We start from the raw sequence: 21,011 nt of genomic DNA, 5'->3' as shown, positions 1-21,011 counted from the left end.
TGAAATCTTGTTGACAGATTTCCTGTAAAGGGGATGCATTTTCTATTACAGTTACCATCGTGGAACTGATTATCTATTTGTATAACAAATGTACGCAGGACAATATAGACAATCACCTGAGGCCCAAGTAATTATATATAAGTTTAATATTGCAGAAGTACAGCAGGAAACCATCCTCAGCTTCCTGCCCTCCACCTTCTTCATTGAGCAACAGCATGGCGAGAAGGGGACCATGCAACTCCAGGAAGTATATAGTATAGGAATACCTATGTTTTCTGAAAGTAAATGTCGCGGGCGGGGAGGACGCCACTGTGCTGTGCTCGCTAGCGCTCGGGTCCGGCGCTGCTGCGATGGTTGCTCGGTGGCTCGAGCGGTGGGCCGGATCCAGGGACTCGAGCGGCGCTCCTCGCCCGTGAGTGAAAAGGGGTGGTTGGTTTGGGGGATTGTAGTCCGTGACGCCACCCACGGGTTGTGGTGAGGTTGGGCACCACCGCTGCTGGTGACGGGGATCCCGGGAGCGATGGTAGGGAGCAGCTGGGATGTTGTTTTCCCCCCCTCCGTGGGTAGGGGTTGGTGGTCCCGGGGCCCGGTGAGGTGACGGGGAGGCAGGGTTGGCAAGGTGCAGGGTTGCCTGGAATGCGCAGCGCAGTTCCGGATGGCATGGTTGTACTCACTCAGCCACAAATGTACGCAAAGTCTCTGGTAAACCAAACGGCTGGATGGACAGGTCCCGCAGCAGGCTGCTGTGGTTTCTCCCGGACGGTTGGTGGTGGCTGCCTTTCCCTGCACCTTTGTGTATGTTCGGTCCCGATGGCTTCCTAACGGTAACCCGCTCCCCAGCGTGTATATGTGCCGGAGGAGCCCTTTTGCCCGCAGGCTCTGGTCCTTGGAATTCTAGCTGTGGCGGTAGCTGTATTTCCTTCTACAGGTCGGACGGTTGCTTTCTATCGGGTCTTGAATGTTAGGAAACCCCTGGGGTTCCGGTCACTAACGGATTTGACCTCTTTACGACGACTCCAAGCGTGGTCGGGGTCCGCAGGCCCTGACGGTGTGTGCTGGCTTCACTTCGCTCCCCGGTTGGGACCGGCGGGCCACCGCCCGACCCCGGTCCTACGGTTCCGCGTTGATCTGCCTCTCCTGCAGACGGCCACCACCGTCTGCCAACCTTGCTCTTGGTGCCCGGGCCACACACCCGGACATTGTCAGTTTACTCCTACACTCTTCACTCCTCTCTCTTGCACTTCCCTAACTGATCTCTCTTCCTTTTCCCGCCTCCAGGACTGTGAATTCCTCAGTGGGTGGGGCCAACTGCCTGGCTCCACCCCACCTGGTGTGGACATCAGCCCCTGGAGGGAGGCAACAAGGATTTTGTGTCTGGCTGATGTGCCTTTCTCGGGGTGGGGGTGTGTGTTGTAGTACCTGTGACGACCTGGCTAGTCCAGGGCGCCACATAAACATCTACATTTGTATACCTTTATTAGATAATAAGAATTGTAGAGAAGAGTTATCTGGTTTTACACTGGAAAAGTCAAATCTGGCTTTGTCACTTTACATAATAATTCTGGAATTCCTCCCACTTACTGGTTCTGTAATTACTTTTTTTTCATGACACATTGTACTTCAAAGCATTACTCCAGAAGTTGTTTTTCAATGTTGGAGCGGTGCTTTAAATCTAAGTCCCCTGTCCCCGGTACTAACCCTCCAGTGTCTTCACCTTTTTTTTGGCGTTGCTCCAGTCCCAAAGTACCATCTTAGGACTTATATTGACTTGGTCAAGTGTCAGAGACTGATGGGCGTGACGGTGAAAACAAATTAAGCCGCCAGAGGGCACGTATAATACAGGGAGCAGAGGACTTAGATTTAAAGCACTATCCCAGCGGCTCAAGAAAAAAAAAGCGCTGGAGTTGAGCTTTAAGTTCATGATTTTTTTTATTTATGTATTTATTTTTTTATATTTGCACTTTTAAAACTATTAGTCTGTTTGCCATTAAAACAGTCATACCACACAAAATAAATAGTAAATGACAATTTCCATATCTACTTTATGTTGCCATATTATTTTATTCATCCTTCTTTTTTTCATGACATGAGACCAAGGGTGGGCAATTAATTTTTCTGTGGGGCAACATGAGAGACCGTGACTGCTGTAGTGGGCTGAACCAACACGCTGAAATTAATTTTGCTCAATATCAATAGTAAATGAATGTAAATACATATTCTGTTTTATACTGTATGGCATGTAGAGTGCTGGCAGTGGTAAGGCTCAGTTGTGAAACCTCTTCCTGTATTGTGTATATTTTTTCCTCTTATTACAGTGTTCTCCCTTATGTGTAGCATCTTCCATTATTACATAGAGTCCACACACTATGGCTGCTTTCACACATCCGTTTTTTACAGTGCGGCTCAATCCACCTCAAAAACCTATGCAACAGATGCGGCGAAAAAAAACTGATCCGTTGCATAAGTTTTTCCATGCGGCCCATCCGTTTTTTGACGGACGCGGCTTGATACTGAGCATGCGCAGTTCAAAAAAAACATATCCGGCTGCCGGATGAGTTTTTTTGCCGCAGGACGCCGCATCTGGCGTCCATAGGCTTGCATTGTAAATCACGCCGTATCGCCACACAAAAAAAAGTGCCAGGCAACGTTCCATCCGGCCGCCGCATGGGCTAAATATGCCGCATCCGGCAAAAACCGGACGCAACGCCATGCGGCACAATACGGCGCTCATGCAAGTCTATGCAGAAAAAACGCAACCGGCGGCAAAAAAAAAGGGTTGTGTTTTTTCTGCAAAGCGCCGTATTGTGCCGCTCAGGAAAAACTGGATGTGTGAAAGCAGCCCAATAGAGATCTCAGCTCAGAGACAGCATTTGGATATTATGTCATGTTATACCAGTCATTTATATAAGCAGGCTCTTTACCTGTCTGGAATACCAGCTCCTTTCCTCCTACTCCCGCAGCCTCCAGGTTGATAAAGGCCCGAACCAGCTTGGCCCATGGGTGCTGAGTGATGAATCCATGACTCCCCTGTCCAGACAGAAAAGTGAATTGTTATGTTTGACATGCCAATCATTCCATGTCCAGTGCTATTCTGCTTTACTAATGAAGTAAGCAAGTATAAATCAACAGTGCTTCATCTACAGAGAAAAGAGTATGAAAGGGGTTAAATACTCATTCTTAAGGAGCACATGGCTCTTCAGCCCCCCAGGTATTGGGTGGCAGTGCACTTAAAACTCTTAAAACTTTAAATCAGCAGCATTGTTTGCCTCTGGCTGAAGTTCGGAGGTCTCTGATGCAAAAGCAGAGGCGCTAAAGTCAGTAGGTTCCAGCGATCTGGCCAGCTTCAGTGCAGCAATTACGTGCTCTATAGAAAAGAGCTTGTAGTTACTGCGCTCCTTGCATAGGAGACCTGCCACTGGTAACAGACTGAAATGATGGCTGTTAACACTGGCAATGGGCAGTAATCATTCCTAAATCACTTCCTTCTTTCATAAAGAAATTGCACAGTTGTATATATTTCAAACACTTTGCAATTTACACATCTATTATGATGAGACAATCCCTTTAAGGTGAACAAACACCTCTCAACAGCTGTCAAGTATTCGTCCCAATTCCCCCCATCCCACTCCGGTTTGGTGAAATGCATGTGTTTATAATGAGGTGAGAAGATAAAGCTGCCGGACACTTAGGTTATGTGCGCACGTGTGCGTATTACATGCAGTTACGCTGCGTTCTGCACCGCAGCGTAACTGCATGCGTCCTGCGTCCCCTGCACAATCTATGGAGATTGTGCAGGAGCCGTGCGGGAGCCGTGCGCACGTGGCATGTTAGAACGCAGCGATTCGGCTGCTTGCCGAATCGCTGCGTTCTAAGAAGTGACATGTCACTTCTTTCGTGCGTTCTGCATGCTGTCTATAGGGAGAGGCAGCATGCAGAGCGCACGAATCTGCCCGCACCATGCGCTTCAGAACGCAGCTTTTCAGCTGCGCTCTGAAGCGCACATTTTCGGTGCGGTGCAGAGCGCACACGTGCGCACATACCCTTAGATGTCAGCTCATTTTCCCGGAGAACACAGTGTTAGGCATATTGAAAGTAAATGTGCAGGGCTGTGTCCCCTATGAAATCTTTAATTCTGATTATCTGGCTGTGCAAGAAACCGCAGCCAGCACTATTTACTTCAATAGGAGCATTGTGTAGTTCACTCTACTGCCAGGTGACCAAAAGGACACTGCACTAGAAAAAAAAAAAAAACAGTAAAAGTGGCACAATGTTACACTATCCCTATGGCCTCTTAAAGTGGACCAAAGAAAAAAAAAAGTATTTACTTATAGCCATAGTGCTAATCTGCGAGTAAATATACTGATCTAAACATATGTGGCTGGCTACAGGATGTTAATCTACAGGGCAAAAATTAAGTTATGTTCTCCCTGCGGCTGCCTGCTTCCAGTCAATTTGGCGGTGCCGAGGGCTGTGCGCAATCAGCACTCTCTAAACAGTGAGCACGATGTAATAACTACTCCTTGACTGACATCATGGTCCACAAACTTGCAGGATGTCAGCCGAAGATCCAGATAAACACTACGTATGTTTAGAATGGTATTTATATTAATATTACCACTATGTTGCTGGTAAATACCTTTTGTGTAGCTGGTTCCCTTTATTTCTTTAGGACGGTGGGTTCCAAGCAATATGCTCTCAGTTTATAAGATTGGAATACCACTTTAATACCTGTAAATGTGTTTTAGAAAACAAAAACCTCAAAATTACCTGCAAAATATTCTCTTCTGCCCCATTGAAGAGAAAGATGATTGCATGTTTCAGAGGAACAGATGTACTTGACAAGGAGCCCAAGATTTCAAGCAAAACGGCGCAGCTCACAGCATCATCACTGGCACCTAAAGTAATATTACATAATTTATGTAGTAGTAACGAGTAACGTCACATTATCATCATGACAGATCAAATAAATATTATACACCAAGAAGCAGGAGTTATGGATGGAATTTCTATATGGAAAAACTATTAATCTAATTTAGCATGGAATACAGTCCCCAAATCAACAAGTGACAAAAATTTATAGTGTTCTTTGCAGTTTTACTGCCAAATTCTTCAAAATAGTGCCTGTCGGATGAGAATTTTTGTGCCCTTTTGTTTTTGCCTTTAATGTGTATTGTGCCTTTTTTAGAGTAAAAATCCACAGATTTTATACACTAATTACAGAAAAAAATGCAAAAAAACCCCTAAAAACAGACAAAACCAAGTTAACAAAAAAAAAGCAATTTAAATAATGAAAAAGGCGCAAAAGTCACAATTAGAACCATTTTCACTCCAGTAAAAAGGAGCAAAGATCATGATGAATTGGGCTGTAGTCTCAAAGTTTGGGATTCTTCAATGGCTTAAAACAGAATCACCTCATTATACAGAGTCACATGTCAATTTACATCATCTTATCAATCCTCATGAACAAGATTTGGGGTATTATTTTTAATCAAAGTTTCTGGCAAAAGATTCTGAGCTTTATCATTGCTTGTATCGTAAATTAGCATAAAAGATTAATAACTTTGGGTGAAGGGGCCAAGACCTAAAATTGTCCAAATAAATGAATACATCAGCATTAACTATCAGGGATATTGCCTTATTTCTATCCGGTTGGCCATTTTTACAAAAGTGATGGAAAGAGCAACATTAACTTTAGTCCGTTATAGACATGAGATAGGAAATCAGTTGGCCAAAATGAACAACTTTGTAGATTTGCTTTTCAACCAAATTGGCAGCGCTATTTTTCCCAAAAGGTCGAATAAGCCAGAATTGATCTAGCTTGTTACATGGCTCATTTGCTGATGATCCCATTACTAAATAGCACCTAGTAGCGCACTTCATTTTTTGCATCTGACAAATGTATCCATCATGCCGAAGCAGATCAGGAACTAAAGAGATGTGGAGCTAATACTGCGCTGCCGAAAATACTGTATGACATAAATCCTATCTTCGGCAGCGCAGTATAAGCTTCACATCTCTTTTGTTCCTGACCTGCTTCGGCTTGCTAAGTGCGTGAACTCTGCAGCAGCCGATTGCATGCTTTGAATCATGTTGTGTGACAAACAACCCCATAAGGTGAGCACATTCCCTTATCAATTTTTGCATGTAAGTTGAATAAGACCCTATTGCGCTTTTCCCCCTTCAGCTTTCCGTTTAGCGTATCCATCATATATTACCAAATAAGACATTGGTCATTTATCTTATAGCCAATTCAAGAGTATGGGAAGAAACGGATCATAATATGAATTAAAGTGATAAAAGTTATATTACCCGTATCAACGTTGATTATTTTGCCACATTTTTCACATTATTCTCTTTCATCATTTAGATGATAATACATAGGAGAGGGCAAACTCTAATATGTCATGCATTGCCATAAAGAGATATCTACTGATAAAGTGGACAAAGTACAAAGAGAAAAGGGCTATATTGTCATTGGTCTACAAGAAGAGAAGTCATCACTACACAGTGAATAATCCTCAGAATACATTGATTTCAATCTCGTTATAAATTGCTCAAAAAAAGAAAAAAAAAAAATACCCCATACTTATTGCCCAACTGTAGTAAATATCTGAAAATGTACATGTTAGGATTAACTTAGAATCCCATAGCCCATATGCCACACTCACGGGGGTACAGTATAAAAGGCTCAAAAAAGTTAAGGGAGCACTTTAATCCTGAATTGCAAAAAAATATTTATGTTGATACAAATTGTGTAATTTGTAAAGAACAAAATGGAACCTCAACCATAAATATAAAGTTATCAACTAATTGAGGGCTAGATTCAAAATCATCAAAGCAAAACAAAACAAAACCCATATAGGAGCATTGAACGTGCATGAATTTCATTACAGCAACTCACTCACAATGTGTGTATAGCCCCATATGCATTTCCAACTACGTCTGGGCATGCTACTGGTGAGGACTAAGAATGATGTCCAGGAAGAGCTCCTCTCAGATATGGATCATGGCATCAGAGAGCTCCTGGACAATTGTGTTCAGGTCTGGGCAACGCAAGAACAATTAAATGGTATCAATGCATTCACCATCCATGAACTGCCCCACACACTTTAGCCACGTGAGGTCTGGCATGGTCCTTCACCAGTAGGAATAAAAGGCCCATAGAAAAATTGTAAGGTCTGACAATAGCTCTGAAAATTTCACCAAAGTACCCAGTCAGGTTATGATAGCCATCATATGGACGTTTATACAACCCTCCAAGGAAATAGCTCCCAGACAATAACTGAGCCAATGCTAAATCTGTCAGCCTGGATGATGTAGCAGGTAATGTTTAGCAAAGCATCATTGTTGAACTTGTCCCTACTAAGAGTACCCCTTTTTACATGTAAGGCCCCATGGAATAATGGGCGCTATAAGAAATAATAATAATCTCCAGGCTCTTTTACATGTGCTCAGTGTTAACCTGCCCTAAACTGAGTGACAACGACAAACCTGCCAATTATGGTTGTCTCTGGTGAATGTACACAATGTAGGGCTGTGAGCACAGGGCTCACAACAAAACGTCAGACTCTCATGTCACCTTCATGGCATCTGTTTCTGACAATTTGGTTAGAAACTTGCACAACAGCACTCTGCTAGGAGGTCATGTTGTAGGACTGACAGTGTTCCTCTTAGGGTATGTGCGCACTTGGCGTTTTTTTCATGCTGCGTTTTTATGTGCGTTTTTGTCTCAAAAAACGCACCCGCGGCTAAAAACGCGGCAAAAACGCATGCGTTTTTGCCGCGATTTGGTGCGTTTTTTGCTGCGTTTTTGCTCACTGCGTTTTTAATCAGTGCACAATGCCATTAAAGATTGTTGATGAAAAAAAAAAAAAAAAAAAAGGTCTGATGTCATTTCCTTCTTCAAAATGTTCATGGTATGCAGGAGAGCAGACAGCTGCAGAACTAGTGTATGCAGGAGAGCAGACAGCAGCTGCAGAACTACAAGGCTCAGCATCCTCCATTCGGGACTGTATGCAGTTTTTTGCCCAAAAAGAAAAAAAAATGACGTGGGCTTCGCCATATTTTTGTATGCTAGCCGGGTACAGCAGGCAGGTACGGGCTGCCCCCAACCCCCAGCTACCTATTTGTACCCGGCTGGGAACCAAAAATATAGAGAAGCCCTTTTTTTTTTTAATTATTTCATGAATTTCATGAAATAATTAAAAAAAAAAAAAAAAAATGACGTGGGCTTCGCCTAATTTTTGAGTCCAGCCGGGTACAACTAGGCAGCTGGGGATTGGAATCCACAGTGCAGGGTGCCCAAGATTTCTGGGCACCCCCACTGCGAATTGCAGTCCGCAGCCACCCCAGAAAATGGCGCTTTCATAGAAGCGCCATCTTCTGGCGCTGTATCCAACTCTTCCAGCTGCCCTGAAGCCGGGTGGCTAGCTAGGTAATAATGGAGTTAGGGCTAGCTGTATATTATCAGCTAGCCCTAAGCCCGAAATTCATGGTGTCACGCCAATATTAGACATGGCCACCATGAATTTCTAGTAATGATAAAAAAAAAAACAACAACACACAGAAAAATATTTTTATTAGAAATAAAACACAACACAATTAGTGACTCCATCTTTATTGAAATAAACGCCCCTCCGCAGTAATCCTGGGTTAGGGTCCCGCGCCGTCCAATCCGGATCCAATATCATCTGATCGGTTTGCTGGAAGGCAAAGCGATCAGATGATGTCAGGTTAAACTACGTGAATCCCATCACACATCAGCTGATTGTATAAAAGCCGATTATACAATCAGCTGATGCATCGGTGCAAAAAAAAAAAAATAATACTCACTTATGTGCTGATTACCGGCAGCTCCTGGAGCGATCGATTGGACGGGAGTCTGATCCCGTCCGATCGCTGCAGGAGCTGCCGGTAATCAGCTGATGAAGTCCCCTGACGGCAGGATCAGCTGATAGCCGGCCGGGCGCGAAAAAGCCGGCGAGACTACGATCAGCTGATGCGTCAGGTGACTGCATCAGGTGATCAGCGCCAGGTCCTGCAAGCAAGGTCCTGCCCCGGGGAGACTGCACACACCCGGAGCGGCGGTACCGAGACAGGGGCTGGGAGCGGGCATGGCACCGGCAGACAGGTGAGTATATATGACATTTTTTTTTTTTCTACTGTTCACTTTGGTTTTCGCCGCTGCCTCCACCTCTCGCCATGACATGGCGCCGCACGGAGCTGACATGCACAGGACGGGAGGTGGAGGCAGCGGTGACGGTACCGGCAGGATTCATGCTTCTGTGTTTACCAACAGAAGGAATCCTCTTCCTGTACACGTCACTATACTGCCCACCCATTGCGTTTATAGCTGCGTTTTTAGTCATAGAAACGCGGCTATATGCATTTTTCATTGCGTTGTTTAACATCTCATTGAACTCAATGGGTGAAAAACGCAGTGAAAAACGCAGAAATAATTGACATGCTGCATTTTTGTGGTCACCACAAAAACGCAGCTACAAAAAAACGCTGTGTGAGGACAGCACTTCTGAAAACCCATAGACATTGCTGGGGAAGCAATGTCACTGCGTTTTCAGCACAAAAACGCGGTAAAAAACGCCGCTAAAAATGCGGCAAAAACGCCTAGTGCGCACAAGGCCTTATCCTCGTCATAAAAAGGAGAAAATAGTCTGTTGGGTTGAAGCTTTCTTACGTCCCTGTCTGTCTCACCTCACGTTAAGGATCAAGTGCTGCTATCTTCTCCATGCTCTTGAGACTGTGCTGTGGGACACATCTTTGTGATGGTATGCATGGATATGACAACCTGGAGGAGCTGAATTATTGGTGCAACCTGAATTGGTTGCAGATGCTACCTCATGTTATCAGTAATAAGAAGGACAATAGCAAAATGTTAAATTAGAGAAAACTCAGACTGGAAAGGAGAGAGTAATTGTCCATCATTACCACCTACATAACCATATTCTTTTTGAGGGTTGTTTTGCCGTTACCATTCCAGTGCACCTATTGGCACAGACCACACAAACTAGCTCCCCATTTGTCAGGTTCCTTACCAACTATGTAATGCATGAGATTATACAAAGTTACACATCAATTTTTAGGTTTTGAATAGAGTTTTGCTTTAACAGACTTATCTCTATACTCTTTGGGTTCGGTATTAGGTCATAGTATTTCCTAGAAAAAAATATAGTGATTGAAATATGATCAAAACTAAAAGGCCAAATATCTACAAAAATTTAAAGTAGATAGAGACTTTCAAAGGACCATCACTATTACTGTCTTTTTTTTTTTTTTTTTAAAAAGTGACCACTCCATCTATTCAAATGAACAAATGTAATTCTTACCTGGAGTGTTGGCGACAGAGTCAAAGTGGCAATTTGCTAGCACAGCATGCTGTGACCCCCGAACCGGCTCCAATTTCACAGCAATGTTAGTTATGTTATCATAGTAGCTGGTAAAACCTCCAAGAAAGTCTATGCTGAATGATCCAGTAGGTCTTTGGATATCAACTGCAATTTTGTGGCTCTTGCTGCTCTTCTTTTCTATCTCATTGATCTTGTCCAATAAATAGTTAACTGTGAGGATTTCATTTGCAGGACTCCCTACTGTCCTGGAGTCTATGGCGGTAATATGTTCCAAGTAAACCCTGTAAAAAAAAAAAAAAGTGGGATTAACATGTGTAAAGTGTAAAAGGTTCTTAAAAATGTACCAGCCTACTTGTACTCACACATATATTACATACATACACATTTTATATATATATATATATATATATATATATATATATATATATATATATATATAGTGTGTGTATATATAATATATATATATATATATAGTTATAGTGTGTGTGTGTGTGTGTGTTTATATATATTATATATATATATATATATATATATATATATATATATATATATATATATATAAAATCATACATACACATACACACATATATACACGTGTGTAATATATATATATATATATATATATATATACACACACACACATGTACACATACATATAGATATATACATATATATATATATATGTGTATATGTATGTGTATATATATGTATAAATATGTGTATATGTATGTGTATAAATATGTGTGTATATATATATATGTATAAATATGTGTGTATATATATATATATATATACACACACACATATACATATACCTACATATGCACACACACACATATATATATATATACACACACACATATACATATACCTACATATACACACACACACACACACACATATATATATATATATATACACACACATATACATATACACACATTATATGTATATATATATATATACACACACACACACACACACACACACACACACATATGTATAATATATACATATATATACACACATATATATATATACATATATACACACACACATATTATATGTATATATATATATATATATATATATATATATATATATATATATATATATATATATATATATATATATACACACACACATATATTATATATATTTATTACACACATATACACATATACACATATATATACATATACATATATACACACATATGCATGCATGCATACAGTCATGGCTGAAAGTGTTGACACCCTTGAAATGTTCCCAGTAAATGAAATATTTCTCCAAGAAAATTATTGCAGTTACATGTTTATATTCTGTGTATTGGAACAACACAAAAATGAGAAAAAAGGCAAATTGGACATAATTTCATAGAAAACCCCAAAAATGGCCCAGGTAAAATGGTTAACACCTGTCGAAAATTTGTTACACAAATGTTAGTTAGTTTGTTACACATTAGTTCCCCGGCGAGTCGCCCCCATTAGCATGTTAGTACACCCCTGTGGGCATGCTAATATGCTAATGAATAAGCAGCGTCATGTGTCAGTGCACATGACCCCGGAGTTTGGGTCATGCGCACTATGAATCCGGTTGTACAGGTCCTGGCTTTAAACTGAAGTAGTGCACATGACCGGAAGTCCGGGGTCATGTGCACTAAGCCGAAATCCCCTGTCCGATGCGATGGCTGCGGAGAGGTGGGTGAGATCATCCTGTGACGCTGCATATTTATTAGCATGTTAGCACACACACAGGAAACAATTAGGAGGCACTTAGAATAAAACCTTAAAAACTCACTCAAAATAACAAAGTTGCAAAAACATTACAGAAATAAATGCAACTTTCCTTACCAACCCCAGGTCACAATATTAAAGCACTATAGCAGACCAGGGCAAAGTACGACTCGTGGACCACTTCTGGCCTTCTGGCTGTTACAGTTCGGCCCACATTAGCCAAAGGGCCGAAAAGAGTAGCCACAAAATCCCTTCCCCTGCCTGCCGCCAGCTTCCCAATGTCTGTTATTTGTATCTTGGCTTACAGCTTATTAGCTTCTCCCACATCATTAGATGAGGCAGGATACCCAACACTATATAATTGCACCCAAAATGGATAGACACTCAAATTCCCCAAAGCACTACTATAGAGCCTGGCTGCAACCTGAAAAAGATGAAAAAGAAATGCCTGAGATATTGGTCAATATTTTGGCCAAAATAGGCAAGCTTGCAACCCCTTTCAAAGGTCCTCATTGTCTTGTGAGTCCCTATACTAAAACTATTTAGTGTTATACAACTACGATTTGATATTGATGACCTAGCTAAGATAGGTTATCAAAATTGAAGTCCTGGAAAACTCCTTTAACTCCTTACTGACATCTACTGTACATATACAGAGCAAGCCAGTAGTGGGTATCTGGAGCGGGTTCACACACTGAGCTCGCGCCATACATGGCAGGTAATGGCTGTGTGTTAGATACAATACCTGCTCCACCCTCGACTCTTAACCAGTTAAATGCTGCTGTCAAACTTGGACGGCAGCATTAACAGTGCACTAGCATAGGGGCACACCATTCTATTACGCTAGACGTGATTGTAGGTTGCCGATGGGTAGTGATTACTGGTAAGGGTCTCCTGAAAACCTCTGTACTTGTCATTATGGAGCGCCCTTGACATCAAACCAGCAGCTGGGCTTCAAAGACTGTGATTTTTGCTGTATACAGCGATACTATGGTATAGTCAGATATAGCAATCAGGACTAACAAATACAGTGAAATATAAAAAAAAAATATTTTAAGAAATATGAAGAAAAAAAAAAAAAGTCAATTCACCCCCTTTTTCCCCTATTAGAAGTAAAGATAATAAAACAAAAGACAGTTTGTTATTTTCCGAGCGTGGTGATACCCTATCAAAATATAAAATTAACTCAAGCAGTTAACATCATAAAAATAAAAAAAAAATAAAAAACAAAATTACTTTTTTTGATCACTTCATTAGAACAAAAAACGGTGTAAAAAATGGTGAGATCAAAAGGTCATAGCTACCCCAAAATTGTATCAATAAAAACATTGCCTTGTCCATGAACAAATAATCCATCAAATGGCTCTATTGGCTAAATATTGATAATGCTATGGATTTCAGAAAATGGCAACATAACCAGAACAATATTGCCGTAATCATACTGATGAGGAGAATCATATCGCCAGGTCATTTTTACCAAACAATGTATACAGTAAAAACAATTAAAAAAAAAAAAAAAAAACAATGTCAGAATTGCATTTGTTTCACAATTTTCAGTGTACTTAAAAAAAAAAAAGTTTTCTGGGGCGTGGCTTGAACATGGTGGTGTGAGGAAGCAAACTACCTGAGCTCCTACATCCACTGCCCGTATTCAGCTAAACTACAGCCTCTCCGCAATCTAATGCCGCCTAAAAAGGAAGCCCCAGGGAGCACTCACCACGGTGGCTGGAGCTGTGCGTCCAGGAGGAAGAATGGAGAGTTTCTTCAGCGGGGCGCCGCTGGAGATGAGGAGTGCGGGCAGCAGCGTTAAGATGGCGCCGGCTCCCATGCTGCGGCCCGCTGGGGGGGGGATCCCCACAGGCAGGGATGCCGCAGAAGTCAGCGACGGCCGGCGCGAGCCCCCGCAACGGAGCAGGGACGAGAGCGGCTGCAGAGAGGGCGTCCCAGCCAATGAAAAGACACCGCACAGCTGAAAAGCTCCACAGCGGGGACGCCACGGGACCCGCAGGGCACTGCGAGGAGGAAGGTGAGGAGAAACGGAGGAGTGGGGGGGGGGGGGCCCAGATCGTGGGGGCCCTGACAGGCCTGCAGCACCCGGCCAGCACAAGCCCAGTGCATGAGAGCTGCTCCCTGCACTCACCAGAGAAATCCCCAGGCAGAGACATTCCAGCTATCTTCCTCCCTGTGCGGGGGCCTCCCCTGGGCAGCCCGGCTCCCTCCCCCACATGTGCGAGCCCTGCTCATAATACACCAGATATACAGGCACTGAGGGAGTTAATCTTAGCCCTTCCAAGTAAAAGTGACCTAGATGTACTGGTCTGCAGAATAGAGCAATCTCATCAACAGGCCATCACTGCGGTGAGAGAGGAGATAGGGGCCTTGGACGACAGGGTCACAGCCACTGAACAGGCTCAATATTCTATGGAAAGCAGAGTCACACGGCTGGAGAAAGAATGTGTGGCCTACAATAACCGCTTAAGGTATATGACACTGTTGCTGGACGACCAAGAGAACAGAGGACGCCGCAACAACATAAGAGTAAAAGGTATCCCAGAGGACTGGCCCACTGAGTTGCTCCATACCAAGGTGAAGAAATATTTAATACTGTCACTAATAGACCACTGGATGCCACGTTTCTATGCGACAGAGTACACAGAGTTGCCAGGGCCACCCAGGGAGCCGGCTCGTCCGCACCAAGAGACGTTCTCTGCCGTTTACACTTCTTCACGGACAAGGAGCAGATCCTGAGAAGGGCCTGGGAGTTCGGGCCTGTAAAGATGGACGGTGCAGTTATTAAAGCTTTTCTCTGATGTCTCTAGCCGCACACTTTACATGAGGTGGCAGCTTCAACCACTCCTGGTTAAAATCAAGGAGGTGAACGCCTCGTATCGCTGGGGCCATCCGTTCCACCTTATTGTCTGGAAAGGGTCGTCTGTCTTCCTATTGAAGCATCCTGCGGACCTGCCGGCCCTATACAAATTCCTGGATTTGCCCGATCTCCCCATTCTAGACTGGTTATCCTGGGAGTCCACGAGCCCCCAGATGCAGAAGAGGGGAAAGGTTCCAGGTTTCATGCCAAGCAGTGGCAGTGGCTGAGAAGTTTACAAGGCTCCATTCTTGGATTACTGTTTTGGTGTATTGCGTACCCTTGCATTTTCTGGGGTTTCTGTTCCAGTGTGGGGGGGTGGGGGGTGGGCCATACATATGGTCTGAAGGTGGCGGCGGAGGAGAGGCTGTTGGAATTCATAATAAGCATTGCCTTCTGTGGGTTTACAGGGGTGATAGCCAGTATATAGCGGGGTGGGGGGGGGGGGGGCGGGTGGGTTTCATACGTGTGTTCACTACCGTCTTCGTTGAGACTGCCCTAGTAGGCCTAGGGCGGGCCCATAGGCCTGCAAGCTCTTTGAGAGCGTCTTTTCTTGGTTTCCGTTTTCTTCCTTTTTCTCCTTTTTTCGCCTAATTTTTCTCTCTTTTCCTTTTTCTCCTTTTTCACCCTCCCTCTACTTCTACATCTCCCCCTTTTTTCTCCCCCCCTTAATACCTTTCCCCGTGGTGTGTTTGTGCGTCTTGTCCTTGTCGTTTCCCCATAGGTCCCTGTTGAAGCCGCGAAGCAGATGTCCAAACCTGATCTTAGAGTGGGGTCCCTGAACGTCAAGGGCCTTCACAGCCCAGAGAAGCGCTCAATCCTCCTGAACCTGTTGTGGAAAAGGCGACTTCAGGTAATCTTCTTACAAGAAACCCACTATTGCCTAGATAAACCATATAAGCTGTCTGACCGGAGATACTCGACGGTCTACCATTCGCCATCACCTGACCCACGATCCAGGGGGACAAGCATTCTGGTTGCGAGCTCTCTGCCATGGGAGTTGATGGGGACCCACACGGACAAGGAGGGGCGATTGATCATGATAAAAGGTAGTGTCCAGTCCCAGGTCTTCACCTTTGCGGCCCTTTACCTTCCCAACACGGGGCAATGCTCGGCCCTGCTAAAATACCTGAGCATCCTGGACGAGTTCTCAGAAGGCACGTTGATAGTGGGAGGGGATTTTAATTTTTTTATGGACCCAGAGATAGATACTTCAAAGGGTGCCGCCACTATGTCTAGAGCCGCTCATAGTCGGGTCAAACGGGGATTACACGAATACCAGCTAGTCGACGCATGGAGGGTGCAACACCCGACAGATAGGGACTATTCCTTCTACTCCGCTGTCCATAATACGTACTCAAGGTTGGACCACTTCTTTATCAAACACAGGGATCTCCACTGCCTGGTGGGTACTGAAATAGATGAGATCTTGTTTTCTGACCACGCTTTAATAATTCTAGATGTCTCCCTAGTGCGCCCATTGGTTAAACAAGGCCAATGGACATTGAATACTTCTTTGCTGGGGGATCGTGGGACCATGCAGGAAATACGGGAGGCGGTGGAGGAGTACTTCAACCTCTGCGCCCGGGGAGACACCACACCCGCGGTAAAATGGAAAGCACATAAGTGTAGTGAGAGGTCTGTTTGTTAAACATGGCGCTCGGTTGAAACGGGAGAGAAACGCGGAAATCGAGTCGCTATTGGCAGACATACACGTGTTGGAGAGGATTCACAAAGACCGACTAGATGATGAGACCAAAACCCTTCTCTTTCAGAAAAGAGAAAAGTTGAAATCGCTGCTTTCCAACAAAGCTAAAGCCTCATTTGCAAGATGCCGAAGGCATTTTTATGAATTCGGAAACAAAAATAGGACTCTAGCAAGGGCGTTGCGGATTCAAAGGTTGAAGGGGTTTATACCACATATACGGAAACAATCTGGGGAGAGAGCCTCACTTCCGGCTGACATTGCTGGTGCATTTAGGGACTTTTACTCAGCCCTGTATTCGATTGACAACAACTTGACAGAGGACGATAGGGAGACAGCCAGGGAAAGAATCCAGGATTATTTAAGATCCTCAGGACTCCCAAGGCTTAAACCGGAAGATATAAAGGCACTGGAGGCACCGATTTCTGAGGCGGAGCTAGCTGCGGCCCTTAAGAATTCCCCTTCAGGTAAGGCACCGGGGCCGGATGGGCTCCCGGTGGCCTATTACAAGAAGCTGGGTCCTATATTGACCCCCCATTTTCTAGCAGCCTTCAACAACATCCCATCGTGTCCATCCCCACCTTTACCAAGAGATGCCCTTGCTGCTACCATTGTGGTTATTCCTAAAGAGGGGAGGGATCCCTCCACTTGTGCCAACTATTGCCCGATCTCCCTGCTCAATGTGGACCTAAAGTTGTTTGCTAAGATTCTGGCCGAGCGACTGTCCCCACTGCTAGGGGGTATAGTCCATTCTGACCAGGCTCGGGTTCATGCTGGGCAGGGAGGCTAGGGATAACACCACGAGGGCCATAAACCTGATTCATAGGGCCAGATCTGATGGTGGATCTCTCATGTTGTTGTCGACAGACGCCGAGAAGGTGTTCGACCGGGTCAGCTGGACGTTCCTGGACGGTGTCCTTGCTTTCCTAGGGCTGGGGGGAAACATGCTAAGTTGGATAGGTTCTCTATATAGTGCACCGTCGGCTCGTGTTTGGGTTAATGGAGTGCTTTCAGAGAGTTTTCCGATTACCCGGCAGGGTTGTCCGCTTTCCCCAATGATATTCATACTCACATTAGAGCCCCTACTGCGACACATTCGGATGAACACTAGCATTAAGGGACCAGAGATCGGGGGAGCGACTCATAAGGTAGCAGCCTTTGCGGATGATCTATTATTTTTTATCGCTGACCCAGCCGAATCACTCCCAGTGCTAATGCAGGAATTTAATCGTTACTCCCTCCTCTCCAACTTCAAGGTCAACTTGTCTAAAATCGGAGGCTCTGGGCGTTAACCTCCCCGCGGAGGTAGTTTCGCAGCTGCGGGGAGCCTCTGATATTCAGTGGGCTCCTCAGTACCTGCGATACTTGGGACTTAAATTGTCGGCCGACGTGAGCTCCCTTTTCCAGTTGAACTTTACCCCTCTGCTCCAAAAAATTAAAGAAGACTGTAAAACCTGGTCAAAAGGCACTTTCACGTGGTTCGGACGGGCCGCAATTTTTAAGATGAACATTTTTCCGAGACTCTTGTACCTCCTTCAGACCCTACCCATAGGGATCCCCAGGCCATTCTTTAGAGAAGTTTCCTCTCTACAAACGATGTTCCTATGGGCAAACAAGCCGGCGAGACTGGCACGGTCGTTGTTGTGTAGACCTAGGGCTCGGGGGGGGGGGGGGGCTGGGTCTCCCGGACCTCAAGACGTATTACATTGCCACACACAAGGCCAGGGTGGTGGACTGGTGTCGCCATTCTAAAGCCAAGGCTTGGGTTCAGGTGGAGCAGAGCTTTACTGACATGCCATTGGCGGGGCTTCCCTGGGCACTTCCCCCTGTGGGCACAGAACTCAAATCCCATCCTACGATTGGTGCTACGCTATCTTGTTGTTCCCAGGAGGTGGTCCGGAGAGCCCTACTGCCCTTGCCCTCTCCCCTTTCTCCGATCATTGGCGCCCCGAATTTTTCACCGGGTCTCTCTGACCCAATGTTTCGCCTCTGGATCTAAATAGATTCCGCGCTCAACACATCGGAGTCGGGGGGCATTGGCCAACAATAGAGGAACTTCGGAGCTTCCGGGTCCCTGGACCCCTGGGCCCGTGGCGTTCCTTACAACTGCGACACTTTCTCGTTACTCTACCGGTCCATAGTCAGTTTGACAGACCCCTCACCGACTTTGAGAAGCTGTGTATGGAAAGGGGGTCTCTCCGACACTCCCTGGCCATTTCACACTCCATGCTATGCAACTCTACAGACCTGTCCCTGCCGGGGTTTCTCTTGCATTGGGAGTCAGACCTGGGCCTCACCCTCTCGACCTCGCAAAGAAATAAAGTGCTGTTACTCGCCCACAAAACATCAGTTAGCTCCAAACTCCAAGAGGCCAACTATAAATGTATCTCTCGATGGTATAGGGTCCCGACGAAACTCCACTGGTGTAGACTCCAGTTGTTGGAGATGTGGGACTGGGGAAGGTGACTTCCTGCACATATTCTGGGCATGCCCGGAGTTGCAGCGGTTTTGGGAGGGGATGCGGGGGGTGATCGGGCATGTGGTTGGACTCGCGCAGACCCTGGGCCCGGAGCTCTTCTTGCTTCAACTGCCCGACTCCTCTGTCCGTGCTTATAAGGGGTCTCTATTAAGCTTCCTGGTGATGGCCGCCAGGACGTGCATCCCCCTGAAATGGAGATCCCCCACTCCGCCGACACTATCAATGTGGGCGAACAGGGTGAATGAATTGCTGCATATGGAGGACCTGACGGCGTCTCTCCACGACAGACAGGAGGCTTTTCACAGAACTTGGTTTCCCTGGATCGAGTTTAAATTCTCCAAGGAATACGGTACCTGGATCCCCCCTGACTGAGGGGGGTCTTCTTCTGCCATTAGACAGTGGTGTTCTGAGATGATGGATCTCTGCCTAGTGGCTGTTTGTTCCCTTATGTTCTGCTCTTTACCCCCCCATTCCTACCCCCCTTTTTGTGTGCTCCCTCCTATTCGTCTATGGTCTACTTTCTTCTGCTCTCTTGCTTCTTTCTCTTTCTCTCCTTAATTCTCTACAGAATCTCTATACTTGAAAATTCCCGGGTAAACATGGAGGAGTCAAAGTGTGGTAGTTATCAGTTGTTACAGTTAGCCTGATGGGTGACAATGTACAATGGTCGTAAATTGTTATGCTACTGTTCTGGATTGATGTATTCCCATGTTTTTCGGTTAAATAAAGAATTATAAAAAAAAAAAAAGTTTTCTCGTTTTCTAGTGCACTATTGTAACGCCTGCCTGAAACTACAGACTCCGACTGGCTGTAATGGACAGGCTAGAAGAAAGCCGCTCCCAAAACAGGACCCCGAGAACCCTGAAACCCTATAACCCCTATACAGAGATTTGGAATTACACAGGGCCCTGGAGATCACTACCTGTGGTATGCTGCAGTCCGATGAGAGTAGTAGACTGGCAGGGTCAAACCAGGAAATATAGAACAGGGACAAAATCAGGCAGGCAAGGATGTAATCAGAAAATCAGGCGGAGGTCAAATTCAGATCGGGCAGCGAGGTACAAAAACGGTAGGCAGGAGGGTAGTGAGAACAGGCAGCAGTCAAAACACAGGAATAACTACACAGAACAGAACTGGAATTAGGAAGCAGGATTTCAGAACCATCTCTGGCAGTGACCAGCAGACAAGAGGGGGAATTAGAAGGGTGTGTCGTCTTCTCATTGGATGTAGCTGAAAGGTGGTAACTTCAACTGGAAGACACACGCCACCTACAGTCAGCGAATGGTACTGCAGGTCCCAGGGAAACCCAGCTTAGGCTGCTTTCACATTTCCGTCTTTTTGTATCAGTCCCAACCCGTTGTCTTGAGTGAATAGGGTATCCTGCAAAATATTTTGCAGGATTCAGTTTTTTCCCCATAGACTTCTATTAACGACGGGTTGCGACTGATGGCCCTGCGTTGCATACGCCGCGCGACGTATCAGTCATGGAGTGACTGACCGTCAAGCGGAAGCAACGCAGAATGTAACGTTTTTTTCTGTGTGGCGAAAAAACTGACAGCGACAGATGCGTCGGCGTTCGTTGTGTGTTATAATAGAAGCCTATGGGCGGCAGAATCCGTCAAATGACGTATTGTGGTGATGGTTCCGTCTTTTAGCAACAGAGCATGCTCAGATGTGTAAATTCCTTTCTGGTTAGAAAATCTCTCTCTCTTTCTCTGTCTGTCTGTCTGTCTGTCTCAGTCGGTCTCTCTCTCTGTCGGTCTCTCCTTCTCACCCCCTCTCTCATACTCCCCAATCACGGGCGCTGCAAAGCTGACACACTGCTCAGGGGGCTTCTCCTGCTTTTGAAAATGCCAGCCGC

The 21,011-nt window shown here is 45.0% G+C and overlaps 1 protein-coding gene across 1 annotated transcript in view; it reads right to left on the bottom strand.

The window, feature by feature from the left end:
• The window catches only part of ERMP1 (endoplasmic reticulum metallopeptidase 1), a 67,872-nt gene that overhangs the window by 32,885 nt on the left and 13,976 nt on the right, over window positions 1-21,011 (bottom strand). The window contains exons 2-4 of the mRNA XM_075317508.1: window positions 10,344-10,645; window positions 4,768-4,895; window positions 2,922-3,027 (exon numbers count right to left, since the gene is read on the bottom strand). Coding sequence (XP_075173623.1) covers window positions 2,922-3,027; window positions 4,768-4,895; window positions 10,344-10,645 — 536 coding nt within the window. The remainder of the gene's footprint in view (window positions 1-2,921; window positions 3,028-4,767; window positions 4,896-10,343; window positions 10,646-21,011) is intronic.

The sequence above is a fragment of the Anomaloglossus baeobatrachus genome, chromosome 1 (assembly GCF_048569485.1).
Source record: "Anomaloglossus baeobatrachus isolate aAnoBae1 chromosome 1, aAnoBae1.hap1, whole genome shotgun sequence".
NCBI classification, from domain to species: domain Eukaryota; kingdom Metazoa; phylum Chordata; class Amphibia; order Anura; family Aromobatidae; genus Anomaloglossus; species Anomaloglossus baeobatrachus.
Note: the sequence above shows the minus strand (reverse complement) of the source record. Positions and strands in the feature narration are given on the sequence as shown.